The 18,872-nt window shown below is 34.6% G+C and overlaps 1 protein-coding gene across 1 annotated transcript in view; it reads right to left on the bottom strand.

Moving 5' to 3' along the window:
- Positions 1 to 18,872, bottom strand: part of DCDC1 (doublecortin domain containing 1) — a 161,582-nt gene that overhangs the window by 118,767 nt on the left and 23,943 nt on the right. Inside the window, exon 5 of the mRNA XM_012725188.1 lies at positions 12,088 to 12,293. Within this exon, the coding sequence (XP_012580642.1) occupies positions 12,088 to 12,293 (206 nt within the window). The remainder of the gene's footprint in view (positions 1 to 12,087; positions 12,294 to 18,872) is intronic.

The raw sequence follows: 18,872 nt of genomic DNA, 5'->3' as shown, positions 1-18,872 counted from the left end.
CGCCTAAAGAAAGCACACAAATGAACACATCAGCATTACTATTCTTCATAGATCCAAAAATCCATGGTGTCTCAACACTGCTCAGCTGTTCTGTCTTTTCTTTGCTCAAATTTCTCTCCCCCTTGCCTCAATGAACATTTCAAACCATCTCTATTCCTGTTGCCCAAGGTAAAAGGTCACCTACTGTTAAACCGATCCTCTCATTATCCTCATTATATCACAGGAAGACTTAAGCCTATGCAAGGCCAATATTCCACCTATCTTTATTAGGTTCTCAGTTTTTAAAACTGTACCTATTGCTATCATTTACTTTCTTCTGTGTATCCAACTACAACTTCTAGATTTTTCCTACTGACACACCAACATGATCATGTATTTTCCTCTCTAAAAGTTAAATCCTGAGTTCCAAACTGTATAATTCCCATTCAGCATCTCCTTTTTTTTTTTTTAAAGATTTATTTTATTTGTACATACAGAACTGGGGTACAGGCCAGAGGCTCAGGGGCGGTGAGAGGCTTCACCAGAGACAGAGTGGGGAGCAGAACAGGCAGATCAACGAAGTACACTGCTGAGGGGAGCAGCGGGAGGGTCAGGAGAGGTCTGCCTCGCCATGTGGTCACCTCCGGGACAGGTGGGAATCGAACTCATGTGGAAGTAGCTTCAGCTTCTCAGTGCTGTGCTCCAACCCGCTGCGCCACCAGGGAGGGCCCAGTATCTCCCTTTAAAGAGATCAACATCCCTCAAAATCAGATGCAAAGCTGCTCACTCCTAGTTTTCATCCTGTGTTCTGTGCCTTAGGAAATGACACCCACATCTATCCAGATGTGCAAACCAGAAACTTCAATACCCTTTATGCCTTACTGTTGATACCTCGTGTGGCCAACCATATTGAATAGCTTGGACTCGGATGTAGTGGTGTAAGTGTAGGAAGTGTATGAATTTCTAAGATTTTAAAAGATGAAACTGACAGACCTTGTATACACTGTTGATGGGAATGGAGACTGGTCTAGTCCCTATTAAAAATAGTATGGAGGTTTCTTAAAATATTTAAAATAAATCTTCCACATGTTCCAGCAGTTCTATCCCTAGAGAACTATCAAAGAATGTAAAAACAGGAAATTGAAGTGATATATTCACTTCTATATTCATTGCAGTACTACTTACAATAGTGAAGCTATGGAAACAAATGAGGTGACCAAGCCCAGCTAAGTGGATTAGGGCCTGTTAATGTTTTTGCTTTATATTCTCTCTGCTGTTTGTTTGCTTTTTGTTAAGAGACAATTGCCTTACAACTCTACTGATTCAGAGGTAGAGGATCACCCTCTTCAGATGTATGTTATCATGTTAAACCCACCATTATTGTCTTCCACCATTATTCATCGGACACTCTCCTCATTTGTTCTCATTTGTTCTCTAACTTTCCTCTCCCTCCTCTGGTAGCCTCAAGTCTATAATAAGATTTCTAGGGCTTATTTTTGATTTGGTTTTGTCTGATGCTTTCTTTTGTTTCTCTGTATTCCATATGAGTCAAACTAGTTGGCATTTATTTGTCTTTCTCCATCTGATTTACTTCTCTTAATATAGTCCTTTCCATTTTCAACAATGTTGTTGAAAACGACAAGAGTTTGTGACTTTTAATAGCTGTATAATATTTCTTTCCATATATATACTATTTCTGCTTAATCCACTTATCTGTGCTTAGTCACAGATGTTGTTTCCATAGCTTCACTATTGTAAATAGTACTACAATGAATATAGGCATGTATATATCACTTCAATTTCATGTTTTTACATTCTTTGGATAGATACCTATGGATGGAACTGCTGGAACATATGGAAGATTTATTGTAAACATTTTGAGAAACCCAAACTCTAAAAATGGAGCTTCCATATGACCCAGCAATCCCACTCCTAGGTATCTACCCAAAAGATACAAAAACAAGATTCAAAAAACACCTGCATCCCCATGTTTATTGCTGCTTTATTTATAATAGGAAAGATATGGATGGAACCAACCCAAATACCCAAAAGTAGACGACTGTATTAAAAAGATGTGGTACATATGCACAATGGAATATTACTCAGCAATCAAAAAAGATAAACACATGCCTTTGCAGCAACATGGATGGAGTTGGAAAAGATCACGCTTAGTGAAATAAGCCAGAAAGAAAAAGAAAAATACTGGATCATTTCACTCATAGCAGAAGCATAAAGGACCAGGGGAAAAAATAATAATAATGAACAACTATAGAACAACTATGGGGGTGGAGTGGGGAATCAGATCAAAAAAGGGGGTGAGGGAAAATGCACTGGACTATGGTGATGGCACATAGGTGATCTGGTGATGGGAAGCCCACAGGGATTACAACTGAGATGGAAAAAGGCACAAAATGATGTAACAATAAACTATTATATTATTAAATATATATATAAATAAAAATAAAAAAGAGGAACTAATTCAACTATATTTGTATAGCACAAAGATTACAACTGTATTAACTATAAATACCTAATAAACAAATCATTTAGTTAAGAACCAGAAAGAAATTTTAGAAGAAATTTAACAAGCTATAAAAATGAATGGTTGATTATGAAATTAATTCACTGAATTACTAAAAATATTTCACATTTGACAATACCTAATTCAGTAAAAGAAAACTACAATTTAGGTAGTGAATATTTGGAGAAAGGAAGTTTGTTTTTACAGACTTTTCGTTGATGAGCACAAAGACTGTGAAATACATTATGAATTTTCAAAGAATTGAAGTGTGATAACATGTACTTGGCATAACTCTACTAGACCAGCATTTTGCAATGAATTAAAATAAAAATTATGGTTATTATTTTAACCTGATGATGCTAAAAGATTGAGCTAAATTTGTACTCATCAAGTAGGTATAAGTACTTTTCTGCACAAATCTTAGGGATAAATGTGTTGGTTTTTTTACTTGTCTTTTTCTCAAAAAGAAGGTGATAGAATGTTTTCCAAATGGAGCTACTTGTTCTTACCAGTAATGAGTACTACTACATTTTATAAAAGCAATTATTTCCTGTAAATTTGAAATGTGGTTGTTCTAGTGTTTTATTATTAAAATGTGAATGAGAAGTAGATAACCACAGATTTTCTAAGTAATCTATCAATTCATATTCCTTGAATATTTTATCCTTAATTGGTTTCTTCTTAAGGCTAATTAAATAGCCCAGATTATTTTTAAATTATTCTAATTTTAATCTTTCTTTTTTGCTTTCCAAATAAACCATTTTGATGTATAATTAAATGAAATAAACTGTACTCAGCATAAGTGTAGCTCAATGCAGAAAGACAATGTATCTGTGTAGCCAGCACAATCAAGATGAAATAATTCCCATTATTCCCCAGAAACCCTCATGTTCTTTCCCAATCACAGTTCAGTACCACTGACAATTTTCTGTCATGCAATTTCATATAAATAGAAACATATGGCATGAAATATTTTGTATGTGGTTTCTTTTGATTACCATAATGCTTGTTTCTTTTTACGGCTGAAGAGCATTCCTTGATTTAGATATATCACAACTTATTTATCCATTTGTTTATTGCTAGACTTTTAGGTTGTGCCTAGTTTTGGACTATATTAATAAAGTTGCTTAGAACATTCACCTTAAAGTCTTTTTGTTTACATACATATATATTATTTCTCTTGGATAAATATATTTAGAAATGGGGTTGTATGGCAAGGGTATGTTTAACTGTAAGAAATTTTCAAATTGGTTTGCAAAGTGATTGTATCATTTTGTATTTTCATCAGTTTTGTGTGTAACTTTCAATTGCTCCATATTTTCATCAATACTTTGTATTGTCTTTTTAATTTTAACCACGCTAATGTATGTGTAGTATTAACTCATGCTGGATTTAATTTGCATATATTTCATGATTCATAATGTTGAACAAGTTTTGCACTTCTTATGACTGATTTATTTCTATGTCCTTTTTTGTTGGTGTCTGTTCAAATCTTTTGGCTTTCTTTTATTGCTTGTTCTTACTATCAAGTTCTCTGTATACTTTATATACAGAGATCTTTATATACTCTGAATACATTTTTTTTTTGCCAGAGCTGTGCTTCCTGAATAAGTACTGTTTTCAAAGGGCAGAATAATTTTTATTTAGATAAGATACATTTAATCTTTTTTTAGTTCGAAGAAATCAGTGCCTACAACAAGGTTGTAAAATTTTCTTCAATATTTTCTATGAAAAATATTACAGTTTCACTTAGTTATTATTAGACCTATGATCAATTTTAAATTAAATTTTAATTAAATTAAGTTTTTGCAATGTATGAAGCAGACATTGAGGTTATTTATTACCATATAGATATCCAATTTTCAGTAATATCTGTCAAAAAGACTGCTTCCCCCATTGAATTATAAAATTATAAGGAATAATTTGCCCATATATGACTAGGTCTATTTCTGAACTCTTTATTTTATTCCATTGTTTTCCATGTGCATATCCTTATGTTAATAACATTTTCACTTGATTAGGTTTTAAAATGAATGCTGGGATAGGCTAGTACAACTACTCCAAATTTGTTTATTCTAATTCTTTTGCATTCCTTCATTGAGCTTCATGGATCTGTATACTGATATTTTTTAGCATCTCAGAAAAAAATGGCTAACATTTTCTCAAATATATTCACCACCTTCTCACTCTTTCTGGACTCCCCAATTCAGGAATCCAGTTATAAATAAATCAGACTGCTTAAAATTAATCCCACATCTTTTCATTCTTGTTCTTTTTCTTCTCTGTACTTCATTTGGGTAACTTTTACCACACTAATTTGAAGTCTAATGATTGTCTGTTCTCTAATGTTTAAAGTATTATTAACCTTTCCATTAATTTTTTTTCACTTAAGATAATGTCTTTTTCACGACGAAAACTTTCATGTCGAAAACTTTTAGTTCTAATTTTAATTCTATCTCTCTACATTATATTCATGCTATTCTTTAATCTCTTCAACACATTTATGATAGTCTTTTTTTTAATATTAACTCTATTTGCAAGGAGTAGAGCTTTGCATTGACTGACTTTTCTTCTGGATAAGGATTATCTTTCCTGAGCTCTTCATGAAAATCTCACATGTTAAAAAAAACTCTCTACCTACTCTCACTTGTCAAAACAAAGATGTCTCCCTACCTTATGCATATTCTCATAGTTGTTTCTTTTTTACATCCTGTTAGTTGTTCTTTCTCTCCTACTTGTTTGTATGCCATGTCTTGTGGAATTTTTCCTATGTATGAGCAAGTTAATATTTGCCAAAGATACAAAGGGACCCCAGGCAAATCTGGGAACCATTTTCCAAATAGTTTCTTCATTATGGAATTTTTTTTTAAAGATTTATTTATTTATTTTTACATACAGAACTGGTGTACAGGCCAGAGGCTCAGGGGCGGTGAGAGGCTTCACCAGAGACAGAGTGGGGCACAGAACAGGCAGATCTACGAAGTACACTGCTGAGGGGAGCAGTGGGTGGGTCAGGAGAGGTCTGCCACACCATGTGGTCACCTCCGTGGCAGGCGGGAATCCAACCATGCGGAAGTGGCTTTAGCTTCTCAGTGCAGTGCTTTAACCCGCTGTGCCACCAGGGAGGGCCTCATTATGGAATTTTATGGCAAAGATAATCAACACTAGAATCCCAGAAATATTATATCTTTCTCTTCAACGTTTAGAGACTACTGTGTTTTACTCCCCTTATAAAACAGTTTTTAAAACTTGCCTATAGGTATAAAGATGGAATGGATTATAAAACTCACACTACCTCCTTCTTTTCTCTCAGGCAATAGAGTTCATATCTGCTCACTGTTTAAGGCCTCACATATTTGGCCATTTTCAGATGTTCAAAAATGAGATGACCAGTCTGATATTAGTTATTCTGTTTTCACTGTATACAGGTGCCTCATTCTTTTTAACCGCTATGTTCATTCAGTTTAAGAATTTAAATGTAAAAAAGAGTATGACCCTAAATTATGTGGGGGTTGGGGTACTGCCCGCCCCAGGCAGTTGAAAAAAATCCATGTACAATTTCTGACTTCCCTATAAACTTAATTACTAATAGCCTACTACTAATTAGAAGCCTTATCAAAAAATGATTAACACAAATTTTGTTATATGTATTATGCACTGAATTCTTATAAAAATAAGCTATACAAAATAAAATATTAAGAAAATCTTAAGAGAAAATATATTTACAATACATTTACTATATTTACTGATGCTCTAAGTTTGCCTCATCTGCTTACAAGAAAATGTGTATAAATGGACAAAAACAGTTCAAATCTATGTTCTTCAAAGGTCAACTACATTTGTGGTAGTTTAAAATAATGAAAAAGTGTTGTTTTTGAAGTTAGAATGAATTCTAATCTTAGCTATTCCAGTTGAGCCACTTTGGATACAGTAGTTAACACCTCTCAATTTCTCAATTCTCTGAATTGCTTGGTTATATTAATTTCTATGATTCTAACATAAAGAAATTAAATTACCCAAACATACTTTACAGAGAAGGTATGTACTGAAACTAATACCCTTTATTTAACAATTATTGTTGTAAGTTCTTAGGAATTAAAATGTATCAAAATATAAAATGTCAACATAAGATAATTTTAATAAAAAGAACTAAATTGGAACACTTTTTAGATCAAATGTTATCTTAACTGTTTAGGAAAGTTAAGGCAAAATAAGGACTGCCTTTAACTACCACTGGTATAGTAAGTTAATCTTTGGACTGAGTATCCTTAACTGTCTTTATTTAAGGAAATATATCTTTTTCTCCCAAGGATTTCATTTTGAAAAATATTCTGATTACTAAATCATTACTTATGATGTTTTATAAGAATATGCCCAAATAAATAGAAGGCAATTGACTATTCAATGTCTTTTGAAAGTAAACTACATTGTCAAATTTTGTACTTAAAAAAATCTGCTTGCATATTTCTTTAAATATAACATTAATTTCCACTGTGAATGTTAGATTAATTTTTCAAAGAAAACAGTATGGCTTTTCTTCATATAACACTGAAAACTCTTAAATAGCTTCTACATATGCCTGACCTCTTCATCATAATCCATGTTGAGTATCTTTAATCAAATTTTGTTACTCCAGGTGCTTCCTTTCGAATATCTTAAGAAGTTCTCTAAATTCTTTTATCTACACCATTGGGAAATCTTTGCTATAATCATTGCTGATTTGACTCTTGAACATGACATAGCCATGCTACTATGATGCAAATTTTTTTAATTGAATCGAATCTTCCTTAAGCTTGAAACTTGTCTTAAGTTTTATTTTGATATTGCTTAGGTTTATAGAGTTATTTTTTAGTTAATAAATGGTAGAAATCAGCCCTCCCTGGTGGCACAACGGGTTAAAGCACAGCACTAAGAAGCTTAAGTCACTTCTGCATGAGTTCGATCCCCACCTGCCCCCAGGAGGAGGCACCATGGCACCATGGCGCCATGGCACGGCAGACCTCTCCTGACCCACCCGCTGCTCCTGTCAGCAGTGTTCTGATCATCTGCCTGTTCTACTCCGTGCTCTGTCTCTGGTGACTCCTCTCACCCTCCACATCTCTGGTCTGTACCCAGTTCTGTATGAATAAATAAAATCTTTAAAAAAAATGGTAGAAATCATAGAAGTATTGATTTTCCTCAGGTTTTAAAGCCTATTTTTTTTTTAAGATTTATTTATTTATTCATACAGAACTGGGGTACAGGCCAGAGGCTCAGGGACGGTGAGAGGCTTCACCAGAGACAGAGTGGGGAGCAGAACAGGCAGATTGAGAAGTACACTGCTGAGGGGAGCAGCGGGCGGGTCCGGAGAGGTCAGGCTCACCTTGTCGTCTCCCAGGCGGCAGGCGGGAATAGAACTCATGCGGAAGTGGCTTCAGATTCTCAGTGCTGTGCTTTAACCCGCTGCGCCACCAGGGAGGGCCTAAAGCCTATTTTTAAATCACCTTTTAGAATTTATATTTTAACAGTTTTTCAGGATGAAAAAGTATAGTATTTATAACTGAGAGTCACATGTGAGTGAGTTTCTTAATGCTAATGTGGCTTTTCAATAAAAGAAAAAGGCATTATAATGAAGTGTGTTTACCTACAAGTATTATGGGAATATTTACTTTTGGTAAATCAGACTTACTACACATAGACTACTACCTTCCACTAACTTGTAGATATTTCCTCTTCCTGATTTCTGCACTCCCTGCACTAGTTCTAAGCAACCAGCCAGGGATTTGATTTCCCATAACTTTCTTTGTCATACAACCACATAAGAAGTATAAGAAAGCAAAGAGGACATCTTTGAAGATTTCTATTATTCACTTTGAAGTTTTAGATGAACAGAACAAGAGTTCTCCAACTTTGATAGTGCCAGGAATCATCTGTGGAATTATTAAAATCAAGATTTCCAGGCTCCACATTTAAGAGATTCTTAATTCATTAAGCTTCAAGTAAGGTCCAGAAGTTTGAATTTTTAATACATAATCCAGATGACTTTGAAGCAACTGCTCTTGGATCTTACTTTGATAAAAACTGCAAGTCATTTGCCTGCAGCAACTATATAATAACCCCAGATGATAGGAAAAAGCATTCTGTTCTCATTGAAACTATGTTTTTCCAAAGTGGGATATACAAATCCTATGAGAACAGAAGAATAATATACTAGAATAGGAAGAGGACATTAGATTTATCATCTTATCAAAAAAAATTAGCTTCATTGATATTAAATAAAATATTAACACAGCACTGGAGCAGAGGGTGAGAGAGTGAAAGAGAATGAGAAAGAAGACATCAACAGCAAAAATTCTGGAGGTGGTAAATGATTAAGTACACCAGAAATATCAAAACTTAAGCTAGAAGAAGTAAACTTGCTTTGTATTGCATTACCCCCAAAAGGCTCAGTAATCTGAATCATCAGGTATCTGAAAAGTGGAGCTGAAAGTTGACTGTTTCTTTTAAAAGCAGTTAAACCACTTCCCCATTTTCAATATGTATTGGAATGTGTACAAACTACAGTAAATAGAGAGAGGAAATAACAGGAATTAAAAGAGAGGACTGCATAGGGACAATCGGGTCACAGGAGGGAGAAGAGAGGAGATTTTTCATTTTTTATCTTTCATGGCTTTTTCACCATTCCAATCTCATGTCAAACAAAAGAAAACCAAACAAAAAGCAAATGAACTGAAATATAATTAACTTCTCAGGAAAATAATAAAAATTTCTCTTAAGGGAAACACTATCCTGGAGAATACATCCAGCTTACCACCACTTCTCTGACAATGACCCCCAAAGAAAACTGAGAGAAAATAAAATCAAGCCAGCACAATGCTAACCTTAGAAAGCTTGTGCACCAGAGATCATCCATTTTCCATTAATTTTGCATCTCATGCCCACAAATCACAATATCCTTTTCATCATATGAGTGTATATGTGTAGCTTAGATGCCCCCTCCCCCTTTATTTTTGGAGTAAAGCTAGATGGTTATTGGCACACAGGTGATCCAATCAGGTTTGCTGCAGATGGCCCTGGTCAAAGGCGGGAAGCTCTCTTCATCAGGTACAAATGGGCCCTCGTCAGGCCCATCAGGATTACTGGCCTTCTCCAGCCTTGGCCTCAGCTACAAGCCAGACACAGCATCCACCCGGGGATGCATTCACAGCCTTGTTCAGGAGAAAGAGGGCATCCCCCACAGGTCCACAGGTGGTGTGAAGAGGCTTCCTGCCTCCTCTGGCTGCCTAACAGCCGCTCTAATCCCCACCACCAGCTTTCCCTGATGTAAGTTGGCGTTTGAGGTGGCTCCTGGCTGACTAAAGCTATACCATGTGAGTCTAAAATTACCTGATTCACATTTCAAAAGGATAGGCCTTTTTGAATTTCAAAGTAATGAAGAAACATCACTTTTACATCATTTCAAAGTTTTCACTTACTTGACTTCTTAAAATAGATTTGCTTCTTAATTTTTCACTTAACATTACAGTAGCTTTTCCCCTTGGCTCAGAGAGGGCATTTATGTTTTCACTACCTTATTTTACCAGCCATCATCAATAATTCTCCTTATCTTATTTCAGTTTCTTTCATCATACTAGAGACCTTTTTTTCTTTATCATTTTATATAACTTAGCTAATATTTCTAAGAACAGCTATTAGTACCCACATTCCTAGTGATTTATCATTAAAAACAAAATCACTTGTTTCTCCTGAGTATGCCACATTTTTATTACTATTACTGATTGGGTATTATATCTAGAAATAAGGCATTATCTTGTGGTTATCAAGAAAACTTCAAATTTAAGTATTTATTTACAAAATAATTAGTCTTATTTATGCCCTTCCAAAAGTTTTTCTCAAAACTCAAGGCCAGCATTCCATTGCCTCTTCTCCTTTGCCCTATTTTTAAATATGCTATTTAGAAAAAAAATTGCAAATTCACTTATTACTGAATCAAGTACTGAGTTTTATAAACTGTGAAAATTCTTCAAATTATAATAAGAAAATAAGCTAAAATTTTTTGATCATCCAGCTTAAATAAATTCTCCTCTAGGACTCAAAAGGCAAAATAGTAGTGACATTTTTATTTAAACTCAACCTTTCATCTAAGAACATGTAATCTGTAAGAGTGACTATTACCCCAATTTTACCACCAAGGCACAGAATTACAGAGATTGCATTCAAGTGAACTCGAGGAGTTATCTAATCTAGTTTCTATCTCTAAGAATGACTGCATTTTAACAATCCAAGAAATATGTCCATCTTCTCTATTTTTCAAAATCTCCGGGAAGATGTTACAACTTGTCTAGCAATTTGTTCTGATGTGTAATATCCCTTGTTTTACTCATAATCCAAATCTGCAGATAAGGAGATAAAACCAGATTTCCCAGTTCCTCAGCAAATGCTCTTTATCCAGTCATTGTTACACAACACCCATAAAAATAAGCAGATGAAGAAACAGTTCAAAAACAAAAACTTCTAATTACCTAGTCAACTAATCAGCTGTTTCAAGCAATATTCATCTTGAAAACTGGCTGGTATAACAAAATTATTTGCCCCATCTGGAAATTATAGTAAATGTTTCCCAGTATGAAAACTGGTATTACAAATATTAAATGTGTCTTTATGAGTCATAAAAAAAGCTAATATTTATCAAGAAGTTTCTGAGTGTCAGACATACATAAAGGTGCATACATGCATAACATTACACTTAATGTTCACATTATTTCTATGAGGCAAGAACTACTGTTATTGTATATATAGTAGATAAAATTCAAGTTTAGAGAAGGCAAGTTGTTCAATCTCATAGATAGTGGAAGACAGGATTAAAACCTTGAAAGTTATGTTATCTTTTATTTTCTAATATTCACTTACATAAATTAGTTATTTTAGTATTCATTAGTATTAGTATCACATTACTTTAAGGTTGGATGAAAATCTATATTTATTTTTAAAAAGTATTATTCAAATTTATATTAGTCCCTCCATGTTTTTACATCAAAAGTGATCTGAGAGTACATTCTAAAGAACATGTATCAACATGACAAGTAACACATTAAAATTTGTTTTTTAAAGTTTGTTTCATGGATCTAAGATTTTTCTTATACTCATTAAGATTTGCTTTTAAAGTGTATATATAAGCTGAGTCTTAGTTGTTTGGAATATTACTCTTTCAAGAGACAAGGATGCATCTATGTCTTTTTACTATTCTTAGTGAAAAGGGGCACACTTCACTGTATTTTGGCTTCAATCTCAGTATCTTATAAAGTAAGTAATATCTAGAACCTTTCCCCAAATGTAAGCATAACTTTTAACTAGGGGAATGGCAATATGTTAGCCAAATAATTTCCTGAATAATTTGGCTTTACTAAGGTAATTTATGTACAAGTATTATTATATCATATTAGTAAAGAATCTATTAAGTATAAGCATTCTTCTAAAGAGTCAATTCTTTTTAGTGATTTCTTAATATTTCAATTTATTAGTTGATATTGATATTTAAAAGGAAAAAAACAGAACATTTGGAAGTCATAAAACTTTTAAATTGAATATATACTCCAATATTTTAATACCTTTTTCATTGTTTCCTTTCCCACTGTAATCTCATGCCCATCTTTCCCCATGCCATTTTGATAGAACAGGATTCGGACTGAGGTCTTCTCAGTAAGTTTCTTCATTCTAGTAGAAAGAATAGGCTTGGTTTTCTGTCTTTTGACATCAGTAGGAAGCATCAGCCCATTCATAGTCCAGGTTACTTTCTTCGTTAACAACAGATGGTCTAGAAGGGAATTTTTTTTTAAGTCAAGTCAATATTTGGATTCAAAATTAAAAATGGACACATCATGCTTCCCTCCTCCTACTACTTATGTCACATACACTGGCCAGTCCTCATTTAGATGCTGGTTTTCTGAAATGCTACCACCAGATTCCCACTAACCGTGACATAAGCTGTAGCAAGCTGTCTGCTCTGATAGCCTGCATAAATCATCATTTCTGAAGGGAACAGATGTTCAGGGTATGAAAGAGTAATACCACGACTTAGTCCTAATTAAAATTCACCTTAGCATGCTTCTATTACTGATCAGATGCACTGGGCTGAGAGAGTCCATTGAAAGGGCCCAAGGTCCTCTCCTTACCATAAAACAGTATGGGTTCTGAACTTTTGTCTTCTTTAGGATTGGGAAAACACTAATTTTTTCTTTAATATTATTTATTATCCATGTTACTTTTAAAGATGATGATCTCCAAACAGTAATCCCATCTATTATTCTCCTGTAACTAGAATTAATGTGCCTTTTAGGGGTGAGAGATTAAAACTACTTCACTAAAAATGAAAATCACACTTACAGCTTACTTAGACCTGTGCATTTTCAAAGATCCATGCATGAATTTAAGTTTTGAAACTCTCACTAAAGTTAATGATAGTGCAACTAAACTGCTATCTATGACAATGAAAATGTAAGAGTGAGACAAAAAGTGCAGTATATTGCATACTAAGTTTTGTCAGCATTCCTCTCTTTTCAAGAGGTTTTACTTCATAAATAAATAATTTGTGTCAGAATTATTTAATTTGTGAATTCAATGTGTTTTAGGTCATATTTTCTTTTCATATAAATTGCAAAAATACCATAATCCCTCCCTCGTCTACTTCCTATTTGTCCTAATGATAGAAATAAAATTTTATTTGCCTATAACTGAAATAGCTTCATTTGTTTGCACAAATTTCCAAATAACCCTTCCATGCTCATTCTTACCTTGAAAGAAGTATGATGTCTTTGACCTAGAAATAGTACTTCACATAAAATGTGCTAGTATTAATATGGTTGTAAATAACCATAAAGTTCCAGAATTATTACATTAACTGTTTAAAAAACAATTTTCTCTCTCACTCTCTCTTACATGCATGCACACTTACATGTGTACATATACACACACAGTGGGCAGAAATACAAGCAAGACTTTTGGAATCAAGTAATGCCAGTTAACTAGCTATATGACCAAGCCTTGAAGAAGAGAAAAATATTTTGCAGAAATTAGTTACTATCAGTTCTCATTTTGTCATCTGAAATTGATAAGAATTACAGTTTGAAAAAATAAACTAGAAGTTAAATAGCTCATATATGCCTAAAAGAATTAATAATTAGTCCTCAAAAATGTTCAAGCATGTTTATAGCAACTATTTACAACAGCAAAAGGTGAGAATGAAATGCTCACCAATGGAAAGATAAACTAAAGCTGTAACATATATATGATGGAATATTATACAACAATAAAAGGGATGAAGTACATATTAAAATGTGGATGAATCTTAAAACATTATGCTAAGTTGTGCCCTCCTTGGTGGCGCAGCAGGTTAAAGCACAACACAAAGAAGCTAAAGCACTTCAGCATAAGTTTAATCCTCGACCAGGAGATGATCCACATGGCAGGGCAGATCTCTCCTGACTGCCCACTGCTCCCCACAACAGTGTACTTCGTCAGTTGGTTTGTTCTGCTCCCCAGTGTCTATGGTGAATCTTTTCTCTGCCCCTACACCTCTGCCCTGTACCCAGGTTTTGTATGCATAAATAAATAAATCTTTAAAAAAAACATTATGATAAGCAAAAGAATTCAGCCATAAAAGAAAAAATATATCATTCCATTTATATGAAATAATCAAAATAAGTAAATTCATAGAAATAGAATGGAGACTGGTAATTCCCAGAGGTGACTGGAGAGAAACTGAATGAGCAAGGGGTTTTATTTTAGAATGATAAAACTACATTGGAACCAGACAGAGGCAGTAAATTGTACAATGTGGAGAATTTACTAAATGCCACTGAACTGTTCAGCTTAAAAAGATTAATTTTATGTTATGTGTATGTGTATTTCACCACAATAAATAAGGACCAAGGTGGATGAAAGTAGAGTGATATTAATGCTTAATTTCTCTCTGAAAATAATAAATAATCTCTCACTGAGATTTTTGGTAGTAATTATTGTCCAGCTGAACATCCTGCAAATGATTTGCACAGTGGAAAGGGGATAAACTATCTTTCAATGAGGTTTGAATACTAGCTCTGTTACTTGTGACTCTAAATGAGTCATCTACCTCCCTGAATGTATGATTTCTTTCTACAAGGTAAGAGTTTTATGTATAAAAGCGGGCATCTCTCCACCACCTAAGGAAGAATAAATATACTATTACATAAAAATACCCCAAATTCTGAGGTCACTCAACAAATACTGGTGTCCCTGAAATCCTGTGGAACTCTAAAGTATTGTTACATCATCCAGAATCCAACCAGAAAAAGAATCAAGTAACAGTAAACAGAGGGAACTGAATGCAAGGGATTGGTTATATAAGTGACAAGTATAAACCAAACAGCATCAAAGAACAGCGAAGACACACACAGAGAGCAACAGCAAGAAAACACTTCTGTGGAAGTGGCTGAAGGTAGATGTTATAGGTGAATGGGGCTTAGATAATCCTACTAAAAAATGATTTTCCTCTCCATGTTTAGGATGAGGTAAGTGAAGGGCTTATAATTCAAAATTTAAGGAGGCACCCTCAGAGTGATACAAGTGCAAAACCCTTAAAGCCTTGGCTTTGACTATCACTTTCATACATAAAACTCTTAAAATCCTATTAAAAGAGTGCTTACTAACAGTCAGACATGGATGCATATGATTTTATATGATATATAAGTACTGGCTCATCTAGTTTCCTCAATAAGTTTATGGGATATATATTATTCATTAACCACATCTACAAGTGAGCCACAAAGCAAAAAAATAATTTGTGCTAAATTTTGCAGTTGGTAGGTATTAGCACTGGGATATAAACTGAGTTCTAGAAACCATCCTTCCTAATCACTACACATTTTCTCTCTACCACATTTTTTGTCTCAAATTCAATACATCTAAAACAAAATTTCAAATCTCTGCACAACTGACACACCTGTCACATCTCTTAATTCTGTCAGTACTTCCACTTCTTTCAAAATTACCCATCATTTTAGGAAGATTTTGAACTTTTACCTACTACTTATTTTCCTCCAATCAATTGCTTATTAATTCAGGGATATTTATTGGCTGTGTATTCATCAGTGCACCCTCATTGTTGACAGCTGTGGACACTGTGAACAAGAGAGAAGGTTTTGTGCAACTCTTGGGAGAGACAGACAGTGAGTGGAAGACCTCTCTGAAGAGTTGGCATGTGAGTAGAAAGGCCTGCTGATAAGTAGTCATGAAACACTGGGGTGAGAGCATTTCCAGAATGAAAATGAAGCATAAAGTCTCTTGTGGCAATGAGCTTGACTTGCTTAAGAAAAATAAATTTGGATATAGAGATAATGTGTATGAATAAAACCAAAGAGGTAGAAAGAGAGGACAGCTTGTATCGGCCATGAAAATAGTTTGGATTTTATTCTAGATGTGATGAGAAGCTATTAGAGGCTCATGTAAAGAGCACACATTAAAGTGGACTGCAGGAGTTGATGGTGGTACTCTGCCAGATTCCTATTACAACCTAGTATGCTCAAATTCCAGTTACTTTGAGTTCCAACCTCTACCACTTCACAAGAGTCCCATTTTATGACTTCTGCCCATGGGTGAAAGGAACAGTCAGCTAGCCACAAAATGCCTGTCAAATGATGACCTCTTCCCCCTATAGAGTAGATCCCATAGGTAATGACTGACTGACTGGAGGACACAGCTACCAGAGTCCTCTTATCTTCAGGAGGGGGCAGCTCTGGTATATTTCTCACTCCAGATGAAGAACTTGGCTGCATTTTTTCCTCTGCTAATTCTCTCATTCTTTTACATGTGTTATCTGAGAGTATTTCTTCACTAAATAAATCCCTTACACAAAAATCCCTAACTCAGACTCTGCTTCTAGGGAAACTGACCTGAGCCAGAGTCAAAGATGGAGAACCCAACCTCTTAACTGATCTCTCTTGACAGTAATTCTTAAAACATCATTCCTTTCCATTCCAAGATGGACCACTTATCCATTGCTCTCTCAGACTCCAATCAAATTCCTAATTTATTTGACCCTACTCCAGTACATCTGACATTCTATGCTTTGGTAACAGCTGACTTTTATTAAAATGGAACTAGTTTTGAAATTTCCCACTAATGAGTGAGCAAGTCAGTTTGTTTATATGTCAGGAAGTCGACAAATACTGGGCCCATCCTGTGTGCAGACCTGTGCAAGGATTACTTAAATTTATGTCTAACAAGTTTGATGGCAATCTGGCACTATTCAAATTTTCTGGCTTTATCTTACAATCGTTTAAAGCACTATTCTACCTAAACTGATATCTTCATTATCCCTTGAATATATAAATTCTATTTTAATCCTATCTTATTCAGATTCAAGCCCTTCTCAAGACCCAGTTTAATATCATCCTTTATTCCTCCACAAGTTTCACTGAATCTCAAGAGCACATGTACCTCTCCAACCTACCAATTAATTCACTATGTGACCAGAACCTGCACAAGCACTATGCTAGGTACTAAGGAAAAATCAAAAGCCATTTGAAATTATTCTGTAGGTTCTTGATAAATATATATCCTATTTGTTTCCATACTAAATCCTCAGGTAAGAATCAAATCTATATTTCTATAAACTATCAACAGGTCTATGACACATGCTACAGACACTAGATATGAACTTTCCTTATGCATTTAAATGTTCAACTGAAAGAATTTTTCATTTTATGCCACTTTTCATAACATGCCAATCATGGAAAATAAGCTTTATTGACGGCAGTTACCTACTAACTTTATTCCCTACTTCTACCCAATATAAACTTAAATATGATTGATTTGCCACCCTGATGTTCACTGATGATCACAATGACAGAAAAAGAGAGAAAATAGGATAAACTTTAAAAAAAGAAGACCTAGAAGGAATAGAACAGACTGAAATGAGTTGAAAGTATATTAAAGTAAATTCCTACATATTCCTCAGGACTCAGTTTGGCGCTATCTCTCTTAGGGGGCCTTTTTTAACTATGATACCCTCTTTACTGCTCTCTGAACTTATCCCACTGTACTGTTACTGTGTGATTACTTGGCTAGCCATGTAATGCTAACCTGAAGCACATTGTAGATGCTCAATAAGTGCTGAATATATTAATGAAGTTGGCCTTTATACTAATAAAATGAATATATGCATAATTCTTTACCTGAGAACATCTAAAGATACTTACTTTTCCTTAAAAATATGTAATGTGGCCCTCCCTGGTGGCACAGCGGGTTAAAGCACAGCACTAAGAAGCTTAAGCCACTTCCGCATGAGTTGGATTCCCGCCTGCCCCGGAGGAGACCACATGGCGCGGCAGACCAGTCCTGACCCGCCCGCTGCTCCCCTCAGCAGTGTACTTCGTAGATCTGCCTGTTCTGCTCCCCACTCTGTCCCTGGTGAATCCTCTCACCCTCTGCATCTCTGGCCTGTACCCCAGTTCTGTATGAATAAATAAATAAATCTTAAAAATATATATATAATGTTAAAAATATCATATTTAGCAAGTCAAAGCCACAATTAGATACAATCTTATACCAGTAAAAATGGTGCATATTAAAAAAAAAACCTAGCAACAACAAATGTTGGCAAGGGTGTTGTGGGAATGCAAATTTGTCCAACCACTATGGAAAACTGTATGGTGGCTTCTCAAAATGCTAAAAATGGACCTCCCATATGATAAAGCAATTCCATTCCTGGTAATTTCCCCAAAGAACACAAAAACATTAATTCAAAAGAGTACCTTAACTCATATGTTTATTATGGCACTATTCACTATAGGTAAGCTATGGAAACAACCTAAATGCCCCAAAGTAGATGACTGGATCAAGAAGATGTTGTATTTATATATATATATGGAATATTACTCAGCAATCAAAAATGATAAGCTCATGCCTTTTGCAGCAACATGTATAGAGCTGGAAGGGATTATGCTCAGGGAAAATGGCTAAAAAGAAAAAGAAAAATACTGGATGGTTTTTCTTATAGGAGGAATGTAGGGGACCCAAATAAGGGATTGGGGGTGGGTGGGAGTAATTATAACAAAGTAAAAATCAAAATGAACAGGTAACTATCCATCAGAGACATTGTGTGTGTGGGGGGGGTGTGGAACTGCATAAAAACACAGGTGGGAAGAGCCCACAGGGGATTATGGTGATGGTGCACAGGTAAATTGGTGGTGAGAACTCGTTGGGGACCACACACAAGATGACAAAGCATACATTAAATGAAAATGAAGGATGATGTAAAAATATACTTGAAAGATAGAAAAAAGAGCACATTTAACGATGAATCTTTAAATTTGAAACTATCACTCAAAATCACTTATAATTTTTAAAAAGTAACCTT

Source organism: Condylura cristata, unplaced genomic scaffold (genome assembly GCF_000260355.1).
Source record: "Condylura cristata isolate star-nosed mole 26May11 unplaced genomic scaffold, ConCri1.0 scaffold00015, whole genome shotgun sequence".
Lineage (NCBI taxonomy): Eukaryota > Metazoa > Chordata > Mammalia > Eulipotyphla > Talpidae > Condylura > Condylura cristata.
This window is presented reverse-complemented; position numbering and strand designations above follow the sequence as displayed.